Source organism: Phragmites australis, chromosome 7 (genome assembly GCF_958298935.1).
Source record: "Phragmites australis chromosome 7, lpPhrAust1.1, whole genome shotgun sequence".
Lineage (NCBI taxonomy): Eukaryota > Viridiplantae > Streptophyta > Magnoliopsida > Poales > Poaceae > Phragmites > Phragmites australis.
In genome coordinates this window covers 21,761,336-21,785,355 of record NC_084927.1, presented here as the reverse complement: position 1 = coordinate 21,785,355, position 24,020 = coordinate 21,761,336, and the positions used below count along the sequence as shown (strand labels likewise).

The 24,020-nt window shown below is 44.7% G+C and overlaps 1 protein-coding gene and 2 long non-coding RNA genes across 4 annotated transcripts; all 3 read right to left on the bottom strand.

The window, feature by feature from the left end:
* Positions 1-5,243: 5,243 nt before the first annotated feature.
* Positions 5,244-8,671, bottom strand: LOC133924187 (protein SMAX1-LIKE 3-like). Its single transcript, XM_062369620.1, has 3 exons — positions 7,403-8,671; positions 6,679-6,892; positions 5,244-6,564 (listed from the first exon to the last, which is right to left on the bottom strand). The coding sequence occupies exons 1-3, from the start codon at positions 8,602-8,604 to the stop codon at positions 5,491-5,493; spliced, it is 2,490 nt and encodes an 829-aa protein (XP_062225604.1). The 5' UTR covers positions 8,605-8,671; the 3' UTR covers positions 5,244-5,490.
* A 318-nt stretch (positions 8,672-8,989) lies between these two features.
* LOC133923491 (uncharacterized) lies at positions 8,990-12,908 on the bottom strand. The gene is made up of 3 exons (XR_009910635.1): positions 12,855-12,908; positions 11,036-12,733; positions 8,990-9,171 (listed from the first exon to the last, which is right to left on the bottom strand). It is a non-coding gene; the product is annotated as an uncharacterized LOC133923491 (long non-coding RNA).
* On the bottom strand, positions 12,905-14,566 carry LOC133923490 (uncharacterized). Of its 2 annotated transcripts, none has more exons than XR_009910634.1 (3): positions 14,456-14,566; positions 13,307-13,420; positions 12,905-13,187 (listed from the first exon to the last, which is right to left on the bottom strand). It is a non-coding gene; the product is annotated as an uncharacterized LOC133923490 (long non-coding RNA). The 2 variants fall into 2 exon arrangements; XR_009910633.1 differs by lacking the exon at positions 14,456-14,566 and adding an exon at positions 13,554-13,732.
* Positions 14,567-24,020: the final 9,454 nt, after the last annotated feature.

Here is a 24,020-nt window from a genome sequence, read left to right as displayed (position 1 = left end):
CCCACAATACATATGCTACTCAGTGGAAGACTTTGAAAATTTCCAACACGATGATCTGGTGTTCTAGGAGCGTGTCTTCCGGTCGGTGCCTGTGGAGTGCTTGGTCGTCGATACTTTTGTCCCGCTATCGTCGATTAGATGTTGTCATTTAGTTATTATAGTTGTTTAGGTGAAGTCTTTTTGTAAAAAATAAACGATTGTAAGTTAAAGTATCGCTTTTGTTACTTCACCTATGACGTTCTTATGTGTGTTAAACTTACTGAGCACACATAAGTCGTACTTGGTTTTATCCGTTAAACGGGTGTGACAGAGGTGGTATCAGAGCTATACTAACTGTAGAAACGCAAGCCTAGATAGAATGGTCATTCTAAAGTTTTTCCTAGTTCATCTAAACCCATCGAAGCTTTTCACTTAGTTCTCATACTTGTCTCTTGCTATCCATAAGGTTATTTTTTATATCCCATCTTTTCCTTTTTAGATGTTTCGCCAGTTGCGCACCATCCGCAAGTCAACCGGAGGACGTCCACCCATTCTTCAACGTGTTCCAACTGAAGAGGAGATTGATGATCCCACTTTCCGTAATATGGACCCTGTTGCCGACGCCTCTGAGAGTGATGGTCTTCACGCTGGACACCTTCCTCACTTACTGTGGGGAATATTTTCTGGACTTGGACATACACAAAAGCCAGTCTACAGGGGAGTTAAGAAGCAACACTCTGGATATATAGAATGGAAGGTCAAAGTCACTATCTATGACTACGAGCGAAGCCAAGATGAAAGTCTGGATGTTCGTCGAGTTGTGGGCATTCACTCAGCAATGACCCCAAGAGCAACCTTCACCATTGGTGTTCGAGATGCAGCTCATCAAGCCATATCCCATGTTCGAGATCAATACAATAGCAAGATGGTCGACTCTCCTTATGCATATTTTCCCCGGTGAACTCATGGAAGTAATGAACCGTTCATGAAGCGTCCCTTTGGAGAAAACCCCAAGCTACATAAACAAGTTGCGCTCACTATGGCCTTGGAAGATGAACTAGAATGCGCCTTATGAGAGTTGGGAGATGTTCGCCAACACCTTGCTTTCGTCACTACACTTCTCAAGGACGAACATGATGCCAACCAAAAAGAATCTGAAGATGAAGAAGAAGACATGTCTATCCACTCATCCCCGCGTAAGAGGATCTATCTCAATGCCCCCACCATAGATGAAGATGGATCAGTCAATTCCCCCCCCCCTCAGGATCCCGCACTAGAGAGGATTCCCAATAGTATAGTCTTTTAGTAGATCGTCTTAGTGTCGTTAGAGTCGAGCGTCGTTGTAATCGTTAAGGATAATAATATTGCTAGTGTGAGAAATGTTATGGTGCTAAGTGTGTGATTTGGATCTTTGTTTAAGTGTCGATGTGAGCTATGGAATGCTTTGGTGCCTTGTCCACAAACATATCTTTATTATCTATATAATATAATATAGTTGGGTTTCCTTAGTTAAATCCTTTCCAGTCTCGCTTATCTACTCATGTCCCTCTTTCCAACCCTAATCAAATGGTTAACACAAGGAGGAGCACCAATACCTATGAGGAGAACAACAGCAACCAAAATCCACCCCGCCCCCTCCAATGACCTTGGAACAACATATGGCTATGCAGACTCATATCTTACAAGCTTTAGCCCAAACTATAGTGCAGATACAGCAGCAACAACCAAATCATGTTCCTCAACCGCATCAACCATCAAGGCTTGGAGAATTCAAGATAACTCAACCCCCAGTCTTCAGTCGTACAGTAGAACCTATGGATGCAGATGATTGGTTGAAGGACGTTGAGAGGAAGCTACAAGTTGCACAGTGCAATGATAGGGAGATGGTTCTTTATGTTTCGCACCAACTTGCCGGTCAAGCTCACTAAATGATATTTTTCACTAACCAGATACTAATCCAGTATGCATCTGCCCACTAGGTTTCACCACTAGAATTTACGCAAGTCCAACTCCTACTTAGAAGCCCCCTTTTATGCTGACACAACACACACTTGATAGACTCTAAGTAATATGTCACGCCTTACCCATATCAGCCTCATGGTTGTTACGTTACTTCTTGGATTGTCGCTTCACAAACCGGTCTTTACTTAGCTTACTTGAGCAAACACTAAACCAACATCATAATCAGGACAACCATCAAAATCACTTTGCTCAAGGCCTAAGGTTTCATGTTGCTAGACCATTAACAAATTAACCATAATTGTTGCATATGTTCATTAGTCAAGATTATAACACTTCCCAGTATCCCAAAAGCATGGCTAAATAATCTACCCACCAAAAATACCTAACTATAAATCATCTATGTTCCAAGGGATGATAAGGGAAAATCTAGGGAAACCCTAATATAGGTGACTACCCATCATATTGACAGACATTGCATGCAATTTTGTAAAACAAAACAGTTTAAATCATAGGTTCAAGATGATCAAGGACACTTGACTTCTCCTTGCTGCTACTCAGTGTACTCTTGCTCCTGGTCTTGACGTTCCTCAAATTGATCCGGGGCATTATCGACTAATTGCATAATTACCGGTAAAGCACACAAATCAAATACACTAAGAACAGAGCACAAAACAAAAGAACAACAAGACACAACCTATCTAGAAAGATAGAGCTCAGATAAACGAATCTAATGGCGCAAGAATCGCTTAAAACGGAGCTACGACGAAAAGATACAATAAAAACAAGATTAGGGTTTATTTTATAAAAGAAAAGGACTAATTTGTAATTAATAGAAAGTTTTGGGGACCTTTTTGTAAAAATAGAGGGACCTATATGTAATTTTAGAAAAGTTTAGGGACCTAAGTGTAGAAAGATAGGGCTCTTTTTTGTAATTATAGAAAAGTTTAGGGGTCTTTTGCAAAATTACCAACTTCTGGGAATTATTAGATTTATTTTTTATTGAAAACCCCTATTTAATGAGTGGCTGCTGACTGTGCAACACGTGGCTGACACATGTGCTGGGTGGCTAAGGTGCCAGTTGAACTGGCAGGCTGATGGGGTGGGTGAGGTGGCAAAGGCTGACTGGGATTAAGTGGTTGCCACGTGGAAGAACAGGATTGGACACCGAAGGGGTACACAGGGATCTAATCTAAGTCGATAGCTCGAGATCGGAGGGTGCAGATCAGAAGCGGTGGTCGGAGGGGAACGGGACGGCGGCGCCGAGGGGTTCAAGGTGGCGGACGGCCAGAGATCTCACCGGAACCTCGTCGCCGGCCATAGGGCGCGACGACGAGCGGCGGAACACAACGACCAGCTTATGGGGAATCTGTTTTGGGGCTTACCAAGGGCAGTGAAGCACTGGAAGGAGGTCGGCGACGTTTGGGGCGACGGAGGGCTCAGATCTTCGTCGTTGAGGGCGCTCCGGTGGTCAATCAGTGACAGCGAGGGTCAGAGAAGCTTTAGAATAGGCATGTGGTTCTTCCGGTGGCTTCGGGTGAGGCTTGGTAGCTCTGGAACGGTGAGGCAGCGAGGTCGACCAAAACGGCGGCGATGGCGGCTCGGCAAGCTTCGATCTCGGCGAGTTAGCACGGGAGGCGGTGACTTGGCTTGGGGAAAAGACCGAGGGGAGGCGGGGCTTTATATAGGTGGCACGAGAGGTCTCGGGGAGGGCCAGGACTCCTTGGCGGCATCGACTTCAACTCGGACTTGGCGACGGCGCTACGGAGACCAACTCGGAGACGACGGATCTGACACGGGGTCCCACTTGGTAGCGGCTCGGGCGAAAACGGCTTCGGCGCAGGCGTCTTCAACGGTGGGCGTGACGCTGGGCTGCTGCTGCTGCTGAGCTGGGCCAGTGCGCTTGGGCGCGGCCCAGGCGGAAAGATGCAGGAGAAGCGGGCCGGCGCGGGAAGGTGGGCCGAAAAGAGGAGAGGGCGGCCCAGGAAGAGTTTTAACCTTTTTCTTTTTAAAAAAAATCATTTTCAAAAACTTTTAATTCAAATCAAAGCAAGCAAATTCAAATCAAAAACCACAAATAAAAACCAAATAAAACAAAGAAAACCCTACATGCCTATTTCAACTTGAATGCACTCAAACAAATATTTCCTATATCAAATTGAATTATCTTTTTATGAAAATAGTATTTAATCTTTTGAAATTATTTAAGCTCGAAAGAAATTCTAGCAAATTTTATAAATTGGCAAAAATTGAAAATTAAGATGTTACACTATCAATATCGGATCACTTTACCCCCTAAGTTGATTCCAGAAGTGGTTTTGTTAACGTGGCTGCCACATCACCGGTTTTTTTTTTGCCACGTGGTTGCCACGTTATCTCTCTCTTTTCCTTTCTTCTTCCCACTTGAAGCAGAGAGGGGGTGGCAGTGGCTCAACAGAGTAGGCACAATAGCAGCACGCGGGAACGACACGTGTATAGTGAGCGGTAGCACGGCACGACGGCATGGCGTGGCTGAGCTGCGTGCACTGGGGGCGCGGAGGTGCTATCAGCGCCCATGCGCGGCTCAGCGGCGTCAGTAGGGAAGAGCAGAGCGCAGGTGGCGCTAGAGAGCGGAGGAGCAGCGGTGCGCCGGGACACACTTGCGACGTGCCCGCACATGCGCTCAGTCCCACACCTCCTCTGCTTCTGCTCCACCCTGATGTCAACCGGCACCACCTCCGACCGCACGTGGAACACCACAGTAGAGCATAGCGTAGAGAGCCGTCGCCGAAGGGAGAAGCGCCGCTCGAGCAAATACGTCGTGCCCGCCCAGATCCACCCATCTCCAGCACCAAGGACCCAGGAGGGAAGTCAATTGAGTCCTCTCCGAGCTCAACCCACACGCATTTTGTCGAATCGTCCGTCGATTTGAGCTCTCGCCGACGTCTTCTCCAACTTCGGCTACCTCCACCCCTCACCATCGAGCCACTGCATCGCTACTTCCCCGAGCCAACCAAGCCCGCAATAAGCTTCGTAGGGTTGCTCTTCCTCTTCCGTGTGTATCCTTTTGGTTTTGGCCCAACGCCAGCACATCTCTTTCGAAACCAGGTGATGTGGCAGCCACATCAACAAAATCACTTTCGAAATCAGCTTAGGGGTAAAGTGATCCGGTATTGATAGTTCGGAGGAGTAAAATAGACTATTTAATAGTTTAAAGGGGTTATCGGACCAACTACATAGTTCGAGAAAGTAAAATAAATTTATTCCAAATTTTAAACTCTTCGGTAGCATAGTAGGTTGAAGTTGTCGCAGCAGACAAGCGTAAACCATAAGTTATATTTAAAAGACACCACAACAAATGTTACAACACCTCCGTTTCGTCTTTAGCGAGCACATAACACGCCATTAATCCAATTCTTCAATGCCATGATTTCCCCCAAAAAATAGAGTAAAGAGAAACTAAAAATTCAAATAAAGAAATAAACGAAAGAAAGAGCTAATTAGACTTGCAACTAATCTAGCTTCTTATCAGAAGCTCCCCTGATAAGCACAGAAAGCTTTCAATGTACACAATCATAAGTTCTCCCGCCTTCTGAAAAATAGCGTCCTGTCGACGGCCGTGAGCAGACAGACATCACCGAAATTCCGCTCATCCGCCTGATCACTCTCCACGTTGACGTTCAAATCAAAGCAAGGAGACGATGAGGACGCGCCAGCTTCGTTGTGCTCATGGTCACTTGTCTGCTCCTCCTTGGCCTCATTCATCTCTACCTTCATCCGCTTGGTCGGTGGCGAGCAAGCTCTAGACCTGGCGTCGAAGCTCTCGCAGCTCAGGATGATGATGGCATCGGCCACACCGACCTCGTCGCCGGCGTGGTTCCGCACCACCCCGCTCTCGATCGCCTCCTTGATGCTGAGCGTGCAGTTCCGGTCCGCCTGCTCGACGTCCTCCAAGAGAATGACGCGGTGCGGGTTCTCGGAGATAGCCTCATAGAGCCGTTCTAGGTAGGCCAGCTCACCGGCGGGAGACGTCCGTGGCCTTTTACTCCATTGCTCCTCGGAGGAGCCGGAGGAGGACGGCGAGGACGCACCGAATCTGATGGACATGAAGTTCTTGCGTGACCCAAAGACGAGGTTGGCGAGCTCCCTCGCCACCATCTCCTTGCCTTCGGCGTCGCCTCCGAGGAAGAACATCCACGTCTCTTCCTTCGCGTCTGTCGACCTCGACTTGTCGCGCCTCTTTGCGATCCCCGAGCGGCACTGCAGGACGGTGCTCGCGATTTCGGGGACAATCTCCTTCTGCCGTGGCACTTCCTTCTCCAACGCGCCACAGAGCACCTTCAGGTTCTCGGCGTTGAGCTCCTTGAACTTGGCACGGCATTCCACCTCCACGGAACCGTTCGAAGCGCCGGAGTCGTGAGATTTGGCCTTCCCGCTGGTCTCGCACTTAGGTTTCCACGGGTGCTTGGCTTCGAGATCGGCGGGGAGCCATGACTGGCGTGGCTGGTGCAACTGGTGGCCGTGCTCGTAGGAAGATATGGAGGAGACCGGAGACACTGGCGCGGAGAAATGCAACGTCATCCGCTCTGACGGTTTGCTAAAGATGGAGCTCCATGTCTTGCCAAGATCCGTGAGATGTGTAGGCTCCTATGTAGTGCAAAAACAAAATGTCAGTTATGAAGATTAAAACACGTGCTAAGCTGGATTAAGATAATAAGTCATATTGCAACAACATCATGTGATTGAACATTTGGGCAGTACCTGATCGCGGCAGTGCTGAAGCCAAGAAGGGAGGCTCGACGACGAGACGAATGGCCGCGGCAATGCCGCTTTCGTGTCAATCCTCGAGGCAGAGCAATCGCCGCAGCATCTGGAGATCAGCTGGCTACCGCCCAAAAGCGGCCAGCAAGACGCCGGTCCGTTCCCATCCGTGTCAGAGCTCGCTTTCATGGACTGATTGAGTGTGCCTAGAGCACTGCAGAAAGAACAAACTGAATAAGATTCCACCGTCACCTCACCCATCGACATGTCCATCTAGTGCTTTGACGGTGTACCATCTACCATGCACAATGCCTTTGGAATGCAAGAAATGCCCCATATTATCTATATATAATCCATATGGTTCTGAACTTTTGATGTTAAATCTTAATCCTAATCGGAATATTAAGATTAATGGAACAAGAAAAGTGGGGGCAGGAAACAAAGATGCAAAAGAGTGAATGTGAAGGTGATGAGCTAGCTAGTAGCTACTTCCCTAAAGCTTTTGTCTAGAAAGCCCGCAAAAGGCGCAAGGTTTCACTCACAAGTCACAATCATGGTAGGCAAACAGAAAAGGGCAGGTCACATTGCAGAGGCGGTACTATTGCTACTACTAGCTGAGCTACCTCAGTAACGAATGGTCAAGGACATTTTCAGGTTGATTCGTTCACCTGACGTGACATTCTAAACCATCGGCGCCGATCGGCACCGTACCAGCAGGATTTACCTGTCGTCGAAGGCGCAGGTGAGGCTCAGCGCGAGGCTGCCGGCGGGCACGGTGAGCGTCTGGAGCCCCCACATGCTCTCCAGCGACGGTTCCCCTGCCCTGCACTTCATGTAGGCCTGGTACGTCCCAAACCCGACGAGCCAGCAGAGGCCGTGCTCGCGGCCGCCGGCACACGACAGGGCGCGCACCTCGGTGACGACGTGCTCGATGGCGCAGTAGTACCCTCTCCTCCCGCTCTGGACGTGGCCGGCCCAGAACTCGGCCACCCACTTGAGGTCCTCCACGACCAGCAGCACCTTCCCCCTGCCCTTGACAAGGCACCGCAGCTCGGCGAGTCGCCGCTCCGCCTCCTCCTTTGGCATGTCCCGGAACGACGAGACGCGGAGGCTGACGACCTGCACACCACGCAGTGCGTCGTGCTTCGCCTCGCCTCTCTTGATCTTGTCCACAGCCGCGCGCGCCAAGGCCTCGACCGTGGTTGTGCTCTCGGCGACGACCACGACCCTCCTCTTTCTCTGGGAGGCCAAGCAGTCCAGGATGGCCGCAACATCTTCGTCGCGCACTTGGTCCAGTGGGCGCTTGGCTTTGGTTTCTTGAGGTGGACTTGCAGTGCCGATGCTTCTAGGGTTAGGGTTTTGGTTCGGGGTGGCCGTGGCCGCGGTGGCTGCGGTGCTGCACACGGCCTGCTCCACGTTGGCCTTCACCTGGGTGCTGGAGAAGCCGGCCTCACGCATGACGCGGCTGACGCTGGGGTCGTCGAGGATTGATACGACGAGTTGCTCGAGCTCGATCTTGACGGCGAGCACCGGCTGCTGCTGGCTCTCAGCGGAGCCGCGCCGCTGATGAGCCTGCGCGCGCTTGAATGCTGCGACGAGCGCGTTGGACAGGGACGGCGCGTAGTAGTGGTGGTGGTGGCCGTGGCCTCCAAGCAGCGGCGACGAGGCGACCGCGGCCGAGGCGGGGAGGCGGTTGAGCGCGACGTTGAAGCAGAGCTCCAGCGCCTTGCACTGGAGCGGGTGGGAGTGCGACCGGAGGCACGCCGCGCGCAGGAGCCCCGCGGGCGCGGCCAGCATGGAGCTCGCCACATGCAGCGGCGTCACCTGCGCGTTCCCGCGCCGCTGCGCCAGGCTCACCGCCTGCTTCACCACCGTCGCCGCGTCCGCCGTCAGCGACTGCTGCACCGCGCACCCCCCGGCCCTCATCTCGAGCCACCTATAAGCTAGCTACCTGCCGAGATTGATTTGATGCGGCAACGGAGTGCGTGCTAATCTGGTTATAGAAGTAGTTGCGAGGAAGAAGAGATCAGGGCAATGTGTAGATATAGAAGAGGGGGGTGCTTTTCTTGTTAGGGAGGGCTGCTCTTGGGTTATTTTTTGGTCCAAAGTGGATTTTGTGGTGGGAAAGAAAAAGTGGCTGGACGTAGAATGCATCATGTGCTGACAAAGCAGATACAAAAGGCGCCTCAGCTTTCCCTTCTCTCTCTATCTCTCTCCTTAGCTCAGCTCTCGGTCTCCATGACCATGAGATATACAGTGATGCAGTATCTTTGTGACCAGATTTTGCAAGTGGTCAGCTACCTCTAAAGAATGACCCAGTGAGAGCTAAATTTTATGCATGGATGCATCAAAGTGAGCAAAGGCTCACATGAAATTTCGAACCTGATCTGGAAGGATTGAACAGGTGACGAATGTGCATTGATCATTGGAGCAGTCCATGAAGACTTTGTGATTTGCGAGGGCTCTCCATTAAAAAAGGTACAGTGATGCTTTCTGCAGATATATAATATGTGCAAATTTGCAACATATTATAGCATATCCATTTTCATCACATGAAAAAGTAATCAGCATAGTAGTTAGTAATTAGCACAGCTCGCAAGAAATCCAATGGCATTTACTATATGTTTTCCTTAGAGCAAATCCATATATACATCTACAACTATGTAATAGTAATGGCCATGGAAATAAATAGTCCTCTTTCAATCTTGTTGCAACTTGGGAGTAAAACGGCAAAGGGGAAGAATCAAGGTATAAGATAGGCTACAATAGTTAGTAAGGGACAACTCTTTCCAACAAATACATGAAAGAATTTATGCACTTTTTATATCTGCATACAACAATATGTAGACACGCCACGACTTCTCCCACCAAAACCAGTTGTGCAAAACAGAATAGAATAATGTAGTGATGTGATCCTTACACATTACAATTAACCACTAAATAAGGAATTATCAGGAAAGACTCGCTCTATTGAAATAGCAAATTTTCACTGATTCACCAATATTTGCTGAACTAACAAACTAAAGTTCTATTAAAAAATGTATAAGTCTATATTACAACCCTCAACTATGAGCTCAATCTGGCTTTCAACCCTCAACTCTAAAATCGTTTACTTTTCAATCCTCAACTATTTAAACCGTTCATTTTTCAACCTTGGCTCGAATTTAGAGTGGTTTTGGTTGATATGGCCCAAGGCTGAAACAGTTTTTAATTAAAAAAATCATAATTGACTTCAAAATTTCATAAAAAATTCACTCACAGTATGTAGTATTTATAACCTAAATATTTTGTTTATGAATGAATATAGTATAATCAGCTTGTAAAAGAAGTGTATAGAACTAAATAAAACCATTTTCCGTGTGCTGGTTAAACTTGTATTTTCTTCAGGCCAAATTGATATAGGTTCTAGATACTCCAATGAGCAACTGAGATTTTTTTCCCATAATTGTTTAAAGTCATTTATTGAAATTGGGGTCTAGTTTTTAAAATTTGAAAAGTTGTAAATGACTTCAAACAATTCAGGAAAAAATTTGGTTGCACATAGGAGTATTTAGAACCTAAATCAATTTTATACGGAGTGGATTAAAGTTTAATTGGCATGCAATAAATGATTTTATTTAGCTTTAAATACTATGCTTTTGTGAGTCCGTTATACTTTATTTCACTTATACAAACAAATTAGGTTATAAATACTCCATAGTATGAGTACAATTTTTTCCTAAATTTTAAAGTCATTTACTATTTTTTAATTAAATAAATATTTCAGCCCTATGACATGCCAGCGTCACATCACCCAAAACCACTCTAAATTCATGCCAAGGTTGTAAAGTGTACGGTTGGATAGTTGAGGGTTGAAAACTAGAATAAGCTCATAATTGAGGGTTGTAGGATATTTTTTTTCCCCTTCCTTAAACATATACATGGAAGCACTTTCAATTAAGTAAAGAGCGTTATCTCCCTGACAAAATACATGAAAAACTTGCCCAAAATGTAGCAAGTAGTCCATATATCTAACACGTGTGCATGCTAAGAGACACTAGTGAATGGCTCCATACAATCGATCACATTAAGAACAGGAAATGGGACTGATCTTGCAATGATGATGATACAACATATGGTGCTTCATCGATCGATAGGATCTAATGTGGCCTGCAGTGACCTCTCATCTTTTGAGAGGGCCCATTTAAATTGGTTTCTTTTCTGCGAGGGAGATCTTTGTGCCCTAAAAGAATCGGGAACTGTGTACGGCCTCTTTCTCTATGGACTCAAAGTATAAGGAATAAAGCGTCCCTCCTTACTGCCCATATGCTGTGTATGTGTGTATGCATCATGAATGGCAAAGATTAGCATCACTCACAATTAGTTGTAGAAGCACAGAAAAACAGCCACATGATGTTCAGCAAAGTAGGGGTTTTCAGCATTCCTGCTCCTTGAAAGCAGACTATTACTAGCTGGACACAGAAATTGACACATTCATTCACTATGTTTCAGGCAACTTCTTAAGTATCAGTACCATACTGCCATTACAAGAAGAATGTACTGAAGAGAAATAACTTGATAAGTACTTGTAAAACCATTTGAGATCTAAGATTGATTCATAGCAACATGTATATTTGCCAGCTTACTGACATGACAAACAAGATAAGAAGAGTTCAGTAATGCCCATATTAACTACTCATTGCATTCTTCAGAGCAGCGTTCAAATGCTTCGTATGCGGTACTACTATGAGAATTACTACTATCAGTCAGGGGAAAGCCAAAGCATGTAACAAAGCAAGGTTTCCTTGACCGGTCATTACTGCCTGCATTTGCATCAAAAGTTGTGCTTGAAACATTGTTCTTTATGGGGATACGAACAGAAAAAAGGGGTCGGTTAACAGCTACCCAAAACTAACGATCAGAAACGACTTCCCCCTCACGCCTTCCATCCCAAGAGATCTCCCTTCATTACTCAATCATCATCTCCCAGCTTAATTTCACTTCTGAGACCGCAATGGACCATGCAGTTATGCATATATATGCCTCTTGACACACACGCATCAATTTTGTGTCTCACATGAAATTCAAGTTTTCATGAACTTGACTAGTGACTACTACTTCTGAGCTACCATGTCACTGCTACAGAATGAGCAACCTTTCACCTTCTATCTAGGTTTCAGGCATTGATGTATTGTGAAGCTCCGAGTGTATGCGTGATCTTTTCAAACTAATCTGATGTAGTGGTCACAGTCAAAGAATTGCTTGGTAACATATGGCCCAAAAGGTCAGGAAAAGGCCAAGCCCTAATCATCACAAAGCCATTTGCCCCAAAAGGAGCGCTCCAAGGAGGAAAGTATATGCGCAGTTTGAGGAACGACCAAAGAAGAGAGAAGAGCAATACTGCAAAAGAAAACACAAAGACAAAAGCAGAAAAGAACCCTAATCACTGCAAGCCCTTATTTTGATCTCTTCTTTTCTTTCTCTAGCTACTTAATCGAAGCAGCAGTTAGGTTCCTGTTTAGATCTGTGCATGAAAAAGGGAAGTGTGGCGTGCCGAGGAATTAAACAAGCGTTAAGGTCTGTGTGGTTGCAGGCAGCTTTTCAGAGTGTAGCAAGACGGATGCTAAAAAGCGCATATGTGGCATTATCTGCAGAAAAGCTTCTGAATTTTAATACCCCCGGCGCGCTGGTAATGGGCGAGCAGAAGCTGCGCCAGAGGCAGCACTGAGCACTACACTACCACTGCAAAGTGATGGGAAAGTGACATCTGCGTGCTGTGAACCTAGTTCTGGAGCAAAAGCATATCTTAAGTTTGTAATACTGCCATAAATTCCATTTTTTTCCCTAAGAGGTTGTATGCGCCATTTCTTGTTTTTTGTATGTGATAAGAACAGTAGAACTATTATTGTGCTTACGTAAAGGCACTTTTGTAAAGTTTGGCGAAGAGACTACTTTATTGCCAAATTTAGATGGTTAGGAGCTGCATAATTCTTGGTGAAGACCACCGCTGCCACCTGGGAATTTCACTCTGTTTTTCGAGACCCGTTTTGTTCATTTCTCTTTTCCTCTAAACCACCTGCAAACAGAGCTCAGTTGAAAAGTAAACAACCAATCAGTTGTACCCTACATGCAAGATAGACAAAAAAAAAAGTAGAGTGATTCACAATGGAGGATAAACAGAGGCAGCTGATACTCACGATGGTGCACCTCCCAGCTAGCCTACTGGACTTGGCTTGGAGCTGAAAACGGAAAACAGATCCACTAAGAGCAGCAGAGGTACAGAATCGTATGCACAAAAACTACAACTCAAGTCACAAACAATGCAGAACCCAATGAAGGCAATGACAACTTGAGAGCAGTGCAAAGGACATGTCGAAATAGCAGCAAAAGTACCTCTTGCTGAGCTTAGGGTCAGGCTTCATTGACTTCTCCCCAGGCTTCCAACCAGCTGGGAAAACCTCATCCGGGTTTTCTTGTACGTACTGCAGGGCTTGTCATCGAAGAAAAGTATTGATAGGATTACAGCTATGCTAAATTGCAACCAAAATGAATAAATTAGCATGTATCCTGACAAGCAGTATCAAGATAGACGAAACATCTTCAGAATGAATGTTGAACAAAATGATTTCTTTTCCTATTTCTATCCTACCTGAAGGGTTCTCAAGGTCTCATCCACGCTACGGCCGATAGCAAGATTATTAATGGTAGAGTGCTGAATCACACCCTCCTTGTCAATGACGAATAGTCCTCTCAGAGCAAGTCCCTGGCAAAACAACATCAACAACTCTTATAGGATTTGATCACATGCAAACAGAAAAGGCAAGTAAAACAAATCATCCAGTGAGGTATAATTTATCATTTATAACCTACAGGTGGTCAAAATATTAGTGAGATACCTGGTCAGGAATCAATACACCAAAAGACTTTCAAATTGAATTGGTTAAATCAGAAATCAGTGGGTATTTCAGATCGACAAGTCGACCAGATTTCCTGTCTGTTTGCACTGCAAGATGGGAAAATTGCAAGCAAAAGACATTTCAAATGTCAAGCCAGTAGGCTACACCAATGAAGCATAGGTTGAGGTTGGTTATCACTCCATAGAGTAGCACTGCTTGTACCAGACAATGAAGTGAAACCCTTAGTAAAAAAAGGAGAAAAGACAAAGCAGAATGACATTACCAAATGCAAACTAGTCATTCCAGTTAGAAGCGAATTTAATGATTTTCCAGATATAAATCAGGTCAGTAAGTAGTTTATAGCAGTGGAGCTTTTTGGTTGAACAAAAAGTAGAATATATTAGCCCTACACTAATTAAATAGCCCATGGACTTCAAAATACCTATCACTATTTTCTTTCTTTGATCCATACATTGAATTGTTTTACCTTTTTCTTTCCATACTAGATATTATATAATTGCATTTCAGAAAATATGGACTTACGGTTCATTACGCCACTGCAAAGTTAGTATTTACACTACGTAGATTCCTCGGTTTAACATTTTTCTAACCAGTAAGTACAATCAGAATATTAACTTGCACAGAGGAACACTCCACAGAAAATTTCTACACCTTGACCTTAATTCACGTTAGGGCCATACAAATGCAATCAACAAGATACGGTTCAATACGCAAAATAGAAATGTTATTCTGGAATACAACAAAACAACTCGGGTGAAACAAGTTATTGTTAATGCTGTTCTTAATGAAGTGGAATTGTGAGTAAAGCCTCAGCTTCATGGAAAAGCGAAGCAGTGGAAAGTATTCTTTTTTCGAAAATGAAGCGGTGGAAATTAACATACCACACTATCAACTGAAACACCAAGAACTTCTGTATTTAGCTTCTCGAATTCTCGGTATCTGTTGTTGAAAGCAGTAATCTCTGCAAAGTGTTTTCAGGGACGAACATTAGAATGCCAATCCCAAATAAAGCTTGCCATCAAATTCTAAGAGATGTTGAACTCGCCAGTTGGGCAGACAAACGTGAAGTCTAAGGGATAGAAGAACAGAATCAACAGTGGCGGAGCCACGTTATAGAGTGTGGGTGCACAAGCACCCCCAATCCAAAAACGCTGCTAATAATAGCTTCGCCCCTGGAATCACATAGTTCTTCCCGATGTAATCAGAAAGCTTGACCCGTTGAAACAAAAAGACACCATCAACAAACATCAATTACAAGCATCGCCGACCATACAGAGTCTACATTCATGAACCGAGCAGGCACAAGCAACTAATCAGAACTACCAATCAAGCAAGCTACATTTCTTCAAATCAACGGGGTTTACTACTTCAATTACAACGGCTATCCTGCGCAATGCAGGTGGTTCACTGCATACCTTGATGAACGAAGTCGGATGCCTTGTTCCCCACCAACGGCACGCCGTCCTGCCGGCGGAAGCACGCACCCACGCATCAAACTCCAACTCGCACCACGTATATAAGGCAAGCCAAACAACGAATCGCACCGGACCGAACCGCACCTCGCCCCCGGCGCGCGCGACGATGCAGCGGGCCCTGGGTTGGCCAAACTCGAGCCTGCGGCGGCGGAGAGGCGCAGTGGCCTCTTCCCGGCGGCGGCGGCGGCGAATTCGCGAAGAAGCACCACGGAGGCGAGAGCCGCGGTGGCCGCGGGCGCGGTGGAGGCGGAGAGGGCGCACGCCATGGGCCGTGGACTCGTCGAGGCGGGGATGGGATTGGCGCGTGCGGATTAGCCGACGACGGGTAAGGGTTTGGGAATTTGGCGAAGCGGTTCAAACGGGCGACGTGTTGCTGTGGCACTGGCTTGAGTTGGGCCTTCAGCCTTAACCTGGCCGAAGTTTCTAATGCATCCACCATGCTAGAATTTTTTTTATATATTTTATTTCTTCAATATTTTCAAAATACACCGCCGTTTTAAAAAAGTACAGGTCTAACATACCGCTGTCTATTCAACAACCGAGAACAAGATCTCGCACGTTAAATGGACAAGATCTTATAGGTCCCGACAATCAACGAATTAAATATAACCAGAGGGCGAGACCTTCATGTCGCTCGTTCAGCGGATGGCATGTTGTACTCGCCCAGTGAACGAGCGATATGTGTATATATAGAATTTTATTTTTTTAATTTAACTTTTTTATAGGGTAATTTAAAAAATAGTGTATATTCATTCGGTGATAAATATTAGTTATGCAAATAGTTGTCAATAGTGTTTATTGTTTTGAAAATTTTGGTTGATGTAAATTTATCAACATATATGTATTTGATGTAAAATTGTATGAGTTATTTTTTTAAGTAACGTTAGTATGATACAAAATCAATTTTTTAACTATTATAGTTGTGAAGCATTATTAGTATAGTACTTGGTATGAAGGTTACATACGCTGACAAATATTACACGGAATATGAGGTTTATCGTCGCTGCGTAAAAGGACCCTAACCGTAAAGAGATAACAATAACAAACGTTAGTATGTACGGTATGCCTAAAGACTAACCTACTAATCCTAACATACCTTAGGAAATGAAATAATATCTGGTTATAATAGATGCTATCTACTGAGTGCACCTAGAATATTTGTTATTTCGCGGGGCTTTAGGGCCCTGTGCCTTAGCGCGACGGGCCCTCTCCCGCTTTCTTTCCCTCTCTGATTCGCGTGCTTCAGCCGCAGCATGCTCCTTCGTTGTCTTCCTCATGAGCTCCTCCTCGTGATGTTTTAGTCGTAGTTCCTCATGTTATACTTCCCTCCTCCACCGCATGTTCATGTCGATCCACCGCTTCTGGTGCTCATTTTGCTCCATGTCGAGCTATTTCATGAAGTTATAAATATGTGGAGGTGACTAGACAAATGAAAAAAGATAAGAGATTAGTAAGACAGTGTATGAAATTATATGGAAAGTGACACATGAGTGATCTATATCGTTATACCAGTGGGTACTCATACGGTCTATGTCAAGGCTTTCCGTACTAGTAGTTGGCACACATAAAGAAGCGTAGGTCATATGTGTGAGGAACCGTCCAAATAATATTCTAATTAATTATTAAGTTGATCATTTACATAATCATGACTATAATGGTTAATTAGGATATCGTCCTGATAGCCCCATCACGTGTTTTGTGCCCAAGATCGGAACATATATCTTTCTAACATATAACATCACAATAAAGTTTAAGAAATAGCGAGTAATTAACATTATATTACAAATTCTTAAGCATTCAACCATTTACAACAATTTACATCAAAAAAGATAAACTACGTAGTGGAAGAATTAAAACCTAACAACAACAACAAAAAGACCGGTGGAGCCATATACCCTTAGGCTCCACTCAAAACCTCTCCACATGAGTAGACGCACTAGTCTTGCCCATTGCCGGCATCAACGGGCATGAAGTAGCCAGAAACAAACATTTTCTCGCATGCAATTTGAAAGAGCAGCGTGAGTACGAAGGTACTCATAAGACTTAATACATATACGGTACATATAATAACTCGACTATAAGTATTAGGCATTTGAATATTTAGCAAGAATAGGCCATAAGGTTAAGTAATTTCATATGTGGTAGCAACCTTTAAGACCTATGTGTGAGCACCTATACTTAACCAAACAACCTCTTTCTTTTTCAATAAACACCAATTGAAACATAAATGTAACCGGAAACATAAAAAAATATATATATGAAAACAGAACCATCTCAACCGCAATCCAACATACCAAACCATCACCCCTCATTCGTGACTCTACGACTGATGTGGATGGACGGAAGCATGCTCATAACCGAGAGCACATCAATTCAAATTGATTTTTTACCCTGCAGGGGAGTACTCATGGGCCCACACAAAACGAGACAACCACCCACACAACCCGTCAATTGCGAGTGATGATTCACATATCAACCGTTCACGTACCCATCATGGACCTTTTGTTCCCATATCGAGTAATGTGGAGGCCATCTAGATCCCATGTGTACCACGACTTACCGGCACAATCTCAAGCACCCCTAACAGCATTTCCACTCACATCTTGACGCATAAGTCAAATGAACACGGCGACTTATGGTACTGGCTTACCCGTCCCATATTTAGGTATGTGGTAAGTACGAAAAAGTGCTAAAGCCAACGGTACCGACGAACAGTGTTTAACTGATATAAGCGGTCTACGGTATCCAGGATCCTCTCCCGAACTACCCCTAGCACCATCCGCATCTCGTCTTATCCTTATATCTTATACATCTCAATATCATTATTGTATTTGTGAACAATAAGTACTTCCTAAGCTCACGAACAATGGTTGGCCCATTGCTCGACTTCTACTGATGACATATGCATTGCTAAGCATATCGAACAGACTTGTAATTAGACATCAACATTTTTTATCAAGGCTACAAGAATATGGATAAACAACAACTCAAGATAGAGGTAATACAATCAACATAGGTTCTACCTGTATAAACCTGACATCAACTCACTGAACATACAACCATATATAAGCATTAATTTATCAATTTAGACTTCATTCAGTTTGAACAAAAGGGTGCAATATATTTAGATACTTGTATTGCTTCTTTTCCTCAATTCGGGATCAAGTGTCAAACCCCTTCACGAAAACATGTTACACTCCGGTTCGACTATCACTAAAGAAAATAATACATCGCAATAAGCATCTGATGAAATGCCATAAATATGCTTTATAATGCTTGAAAATATTTTTCCTAGTTAGAACAAGTCATAATAAGACTAGACAATTGGTTTCACCAATTTTAGACTTGTAAAGAATTAATGGTGAATTAATGAAGTCTTAAAAAATTAATTCATCTTAGAAAGTTAATTATTTATTTCATGGTTTGGGGATATTTTTAATAGGTATGGGAGGTTATTATTAAATCAACAAAATTGGTTTCATAATTTTCAAAACTACAAGGAATTTATTATGAATTTTACAAGTTTCAGAAAAGAAGATAAAAAAAGAAAAATGACTGATGAACAGCACAATCCGGAGGTTCCGGGTTGAACTCAGAACCTCCAGGTTCCAGAACTTTTGGGTGAACCTCCGAGTGGGGGTCCTCGGATATTTTTAACTAGGATCACCTGAAACCTCCGGGTTGTGACTAGGAACCTCTGAGTGATGTCAGAAATGCTGATTTTCATCGGGATCTCTCCGGCAACTATTCCAATGGCTTTTGGGGTAGGGATTTTGGACATAGAGTATCATCTTGACCTCCTCTACTGTGTAGGATAACATGCATAAGCTGAAAATGACCAAAACTCGACTATTGCCTCCAATGGTGGTGGCAGTCATTGTTGAACTCTTTTGAGCTCGATGCTGGTAGATCCAGCCATGGGAATGAAATGGGAGGGGTTGGGGGTGCTCAACACATCCTAACAATCTTGTTGCTCGGTCATAGGAATTAGAGAAGGACCGGAGCTTGAGATGAAGTGGAGGAGGTGGTGGCCGGCTTAAGGAGGAAGAAGAGGTGGCCAAGGTGCTTGAGCTCGACGGGGAGGACGACCTTCGACGGGCTATGGTGGGGGAGCTCGTTGGGGACCTCCCCTTTGGCCTCCCCTTGCTCCTTCCTCTTCTCCTTCTCCTTCTTCTCTCCTTTCTCTTTTGGTTCGGTTAGGGAGGGAGAGCATGAGAGAGAGGGGATGGGGTTGTTGCCCCTGATGTGCTTGGCATGGGAGAGAGGGTGGGAGCGAGAGCACGTGGGGGAGGGAGGAAGAGAGAAGGGCTACTGCCCTTTGTGAGATGGGGTGGTTGGACAACCCGAATGGGTCCCACATGCTAGAGAAAGAAGACATTTTAGATGTGAATTCTCTTCTTTCTCTATCGATTACTTTCTCTCAACTGATTGACTCTAAATGAATTGCTCTAGCGTTCCAAAACAAAATTACACAAAATTAAACATAATACTTAAGAAGCATGATTATGCTTAATTACATGACTACGGTTTCGGGACGTGACAATATGTGTAGGAGATGTCATGGGACTCACGAAGCCTACAAGGGTCGCCACATAAGCATATCGGCGGTTTGACCCCCTGAGGGATGGAAATCACCCGATGTTTCTTAGGTGGGCTTGGTAGAGCTGAGGAAGACACTGCATTTGAGAGAGCTGAGGAAAGAGTGGTGTATCAATGGATGAGGGTGGGGTTATTTATAGTGGCTGGGGGCTGGTGCATGGATTGAGTGCATGGGCTTGCATGGGGGCTGAAGCATATGATTTGCTGTGAAAGCTGAAAAAGTTATGGCATTGATGCTTGATAAAGATTCCCTGTGAAAGTCGTTGCTTGGTGTAGTCATTTCATTCTACAAAAGTTTAACAATGAGTTATTTTTGCATCTGCATGGAAAGCAGGGGATCCTATGAAAGCATTAGGCTTACAAAAAACGTATTGGTACACTGCCCTTTCATTGAACAAAGTAAAGTACAACACAAATAAGGGTCATTATAAGCATTCATTGACTATCTGTGGATACAGTACATAAGGCAATATGCACCGACTCGTACACATTCTATGACAAGTTATAAAGGCATGTAGTACTCCATCACTAAACAAAGCATGCCTTATGGATAGACAGATTGTCGGGTGCAAGAAAATATCTACTGGGTAGATGGAAAAGATGGAGGCTTCTCATCCAGATATTCCCAGCGAATCACTTGAAAGTTGCATCCATGTGGGTAGGGTTTGCTGTACACGTACCCTTGCACCATTACGTGTGCCACAGGTCTCAGCACAGCCGGTATGCCGCACACGTATTTGTGGAGGAACCTAAATGTTACCGTATGTAGTGAGCTACTTATCTCACCACTCTTCATTGAGCTCCTGTAGTCTCATCTTCGGTCGTTCAACATCCGCGCGCCTCATTGCCTCAGCCTCATTATAGCCATAGTTGATGTTCGCATACTCTTCTTCGTCCGCATACCATTTGTACTTGCACCTAGGCTTGTCATATTGTTGGAGGTAGAGGGTGAATTAGATGAAATTCGTAGTATGATAGGATGTCATGCACACTTACCCTACAACAGAACCAAACAACTGTGACAAGCGAGAACAGTTTCAGGCTTGCTATTATACCGTAGTTTCATCGTGGCATGTGTGCCTCATGCTCTTGGTCTTCATTTCTCCTTCGCTCTTCATCCTCACGCTTGCATCTGTCAAGGATGTCGCGTCATAGCTCGTAAGGGCCCATCTTACCCTTACCCTTGTCGAACGCAGAGCCGGATTCGGAAGCCATGGAAGGGATTGCGTTGGACTATGTCGGAGAAGAAATAGCCATGGAAGAATTACACTTATATACACAAGGGGGGTACATTGCTAGGAACTGTTGAGTGTGTTGGAGGGAGATGCCAAGGTGGGTCTCAGGGATTCATTTCACGCGGATGTCGAAAATATCCGTCGATGAAGAGAGAAAGATGTGTAGTACTATAGAAGAATGGATAAGGTCACAGGCGAGTGTTTCCTCATCATTTTACTGCATGCAGTCAGGATGTGTCCAAATTGTAGGATAGGATGCTTAAAGCTCTATTATGTGGTCACTTCGTGTGTAAAGCCTGAGTCATGATAGAGGTGTTGCTATTTCATGGTTAAAGATGAGTTGTGTGGTCACTTCGTGTCTAAAGTGTGAGTCACGACAGAGATGATGTGCTGCAGCAAGGTATTGTCATTTCATGCTAAAAGCTGAGACGTGTGGTCACTTCATGTCTAAAGCACCATGGTCTTATTTGGAGCCTTTGACGGTGATGCCTTTTTACTTAATGATAAATGATATTTACAAAAAAATTGGGTATACATCTGATTGCATCTATTTTGCAAAACAATAAAGAAAGAACATGTGTTGCCACATCTGTCCACTACCGCCGAGACGTCTTGTATATAAACATAACCCAATTGATTCTCTACTCACACATCTCTCAATCTTGAATTGAATAGAGAGAATGGTGTATTCTCATCCTCTCGATGGCCTCATCGATCCACCACCTCCACACCCCTATTTAGATGTCTATGGTAAAGATTTCTACGGAAACCACAGTGCTCTTCCTTGCTCATTTTGCCACCATGTCGACATGGAGATGATGTTGTAGTCGAAGTTTATGAGTATTTCGGTGACGCAGAACATCGATTCTTCTGTTGTCCATATTTTAGAGTACGAAAAAATAATAATCACTTTTTTCCTATTTTTGTAACACCATTACTTATCTCATCTATAATTTTTTTCCAGACAGATGATTGTGGGTTCCAGTACTGGATTGACCTGCGCATAGAACCACACATTCAAGAATATATCTGTCACCTTCACGTCATCATCGAGGAACTACATGAACAATTGCACCAAGAGAGAGCTAGAAACGTCAAAAGAAGCTATATCCCGCCTGGCATGACGGCTCGGAGGAACAACTGGGAGTAATATCGATGTAATCTTGTGGTAGGGAGAGGATTTAATTTCGTATTTGACGTGTACTATTTTTCATTCCCTAAGACATGTAAGGTGAAGCGCTGGTACACTACAAGGGGTATCGTATATGCCATCGTACGTTCAGTCAACATGTTTTTCATGCCACTATTATGAAATGGTCATTGTACGAGTAGTTTGAAGAAAGATATTGTGACAGTAACAATAACATAGTACTTTAAAGAAAACAATTGCATAACACCATGAAAGTAGCAATGACATAGCTGCCTACAAGTTACGTCCCCTCTTAGGGACGAGGCCCCTAGTCGCATCCGTCCTTGGGACCATGTGCCTCTGCGCTCTCACCTAGTTAGCTGAGTACGTGGGGTGGTTTGGTGGAACGATCTATCGCGTAGGACGTCCAGGCGGTAGTGGAGTGACGTACTCGTCCTGGGAGGGTTGTGTCCCTGGGAGTGGCGTGCTAGGTAGCTGCGACGCACCAAGCTCATCACCCTGTCCGAAGATGAAGTCATACCCATGGACTTGAGTAACATCCATGCTAAGCAGTTCCATGTCGCTACCATGCACCTCTACGTCCCGGAGATCCTCGATCTCATCATATGGAATAATGAAGAAAACATATTAGCATCGATAAACCGTGACATACGTAAAAATTTGTTATGCATGAAGCGAGTGTTGTACCAGAGTCGGGGACGTGAGAAATCGAAAGACCTGGGTCTGCGAAGTAAGGGTGTGTCGCCTTGCTGGTGGCGTAGAAGGGGTCACCGCCACTGGTGAAGGCTAGCCTAGACGCTGTGACGCCGTAGTGGTGGTCAACGGCGCCATATAATAAAAGTTGAGACAACATGCCACTGTACTGGGGGTGACCAGCCCTGGTGAAGGACCGCCTCGCCATAGTAAGGGTCGAAGAGGAAGTCGGGGTCGAAGACATCCTCGATGGGCCGACGATGAAGCTCGGACGTACCAGTGGGTGTGGCGGCTCGGTGAAGGTGGCAGACAGGCATGACGGGATATGAGCCGACACTCGTGGTCCCGTCATAACGTCCAAGGACGAACTATAGCTCATCGATCAGAAGATCTTGGCCATGTTCCGGATAATGCGGCTAAATGCCGCCATTCTCTGCTCGGATGATTGCCGTTTGTGTGAATTTCATTGCTGCGGGTCTCTTTTTCATCTCGTGCCAAATGTAACAAAAGATTAGTCCTTTTTCCTTCTCGCGAACCGCACTTTTTAAGGAAATCTTAATAACTCGATTATTGCTTTTGCTTTGGCAAGGTTATTTTTAGCGGATCTCCAAATCTGTTTTCTTGCTCCTCACCTCAGGTCGAATGAATACGAAAGGGAGATCAATCAAATCAATAAGCCATGAATGAAGAAGTAGTGGGTCGAATGGGTTGTTTAGTCTGACTTCTTGTGCTGGCCCGACATCATTCTGTCTCCCGCATTCTATCCTTTCATCGGTTTGTTTTTTTGACTTCGCTTCGCGATTCTTCCGAAAAAAAAAGATTCAAGAAACACTAATGGCAACCCTTCGAGTCAACGAAATTAATAAAATTCTCCGTGAACGTATTGAATGATATAATAGGAAAAAAAATGTCAGTTTGACACTTGTCAGTTTACAGGTTCTAGTTGGTTGGTATGAAAAGTTTTTATTACTTTTCAAACTATAGTGTTTTAAAGGCCTCTTCCCCCCGAGCGGCATACCGAAAAAAAAGACACTCCGATGTGGATTCGAACCACTGAAGGATTTCAAGTATGTCTATTTTTCTTCCATTCGCTCATAGGCTAAACCCCCAAGATCCTTCACTGTTCAGTTTTGTTTCCGTTCGTTAGCTCTTCTAAAAGGAACGTCCGCTCTCACAAATCCCTCTTCATCTACCAAAACTACCGGAAATGTTTCAAAAAAAGTAGGCATAAGACACACAACATTTATTGGGAAAGAACCAATATACTTCTAATGTTGAATCGGGATTCACTAAG

Bases quoted from the DNA above. Each gene is read 5' to 3' on its own strand.
- LOC133924187 (XM_062369620.1), bottom strand. From the start codon at position 8,604: ATGAGGGCCGGGGGGTGCGCGGTGCAGCAGTCGCTGACGGCGGACGCG. The intron at 6,893-7,402 runs GTAAATCCTGCT...TTCTTTCTGCAG, and splicing joins ACCTGCGCCTTCGACGACAG to TGCTCTAGGCACACTCAATC. The intron at 6,565-6,678 runs GTACTGCCCAAA...TGCACTACATAG, and splicing joins TTCAGCACTGCCGCGATCAG to GAGCCTACACATCTCACGGA.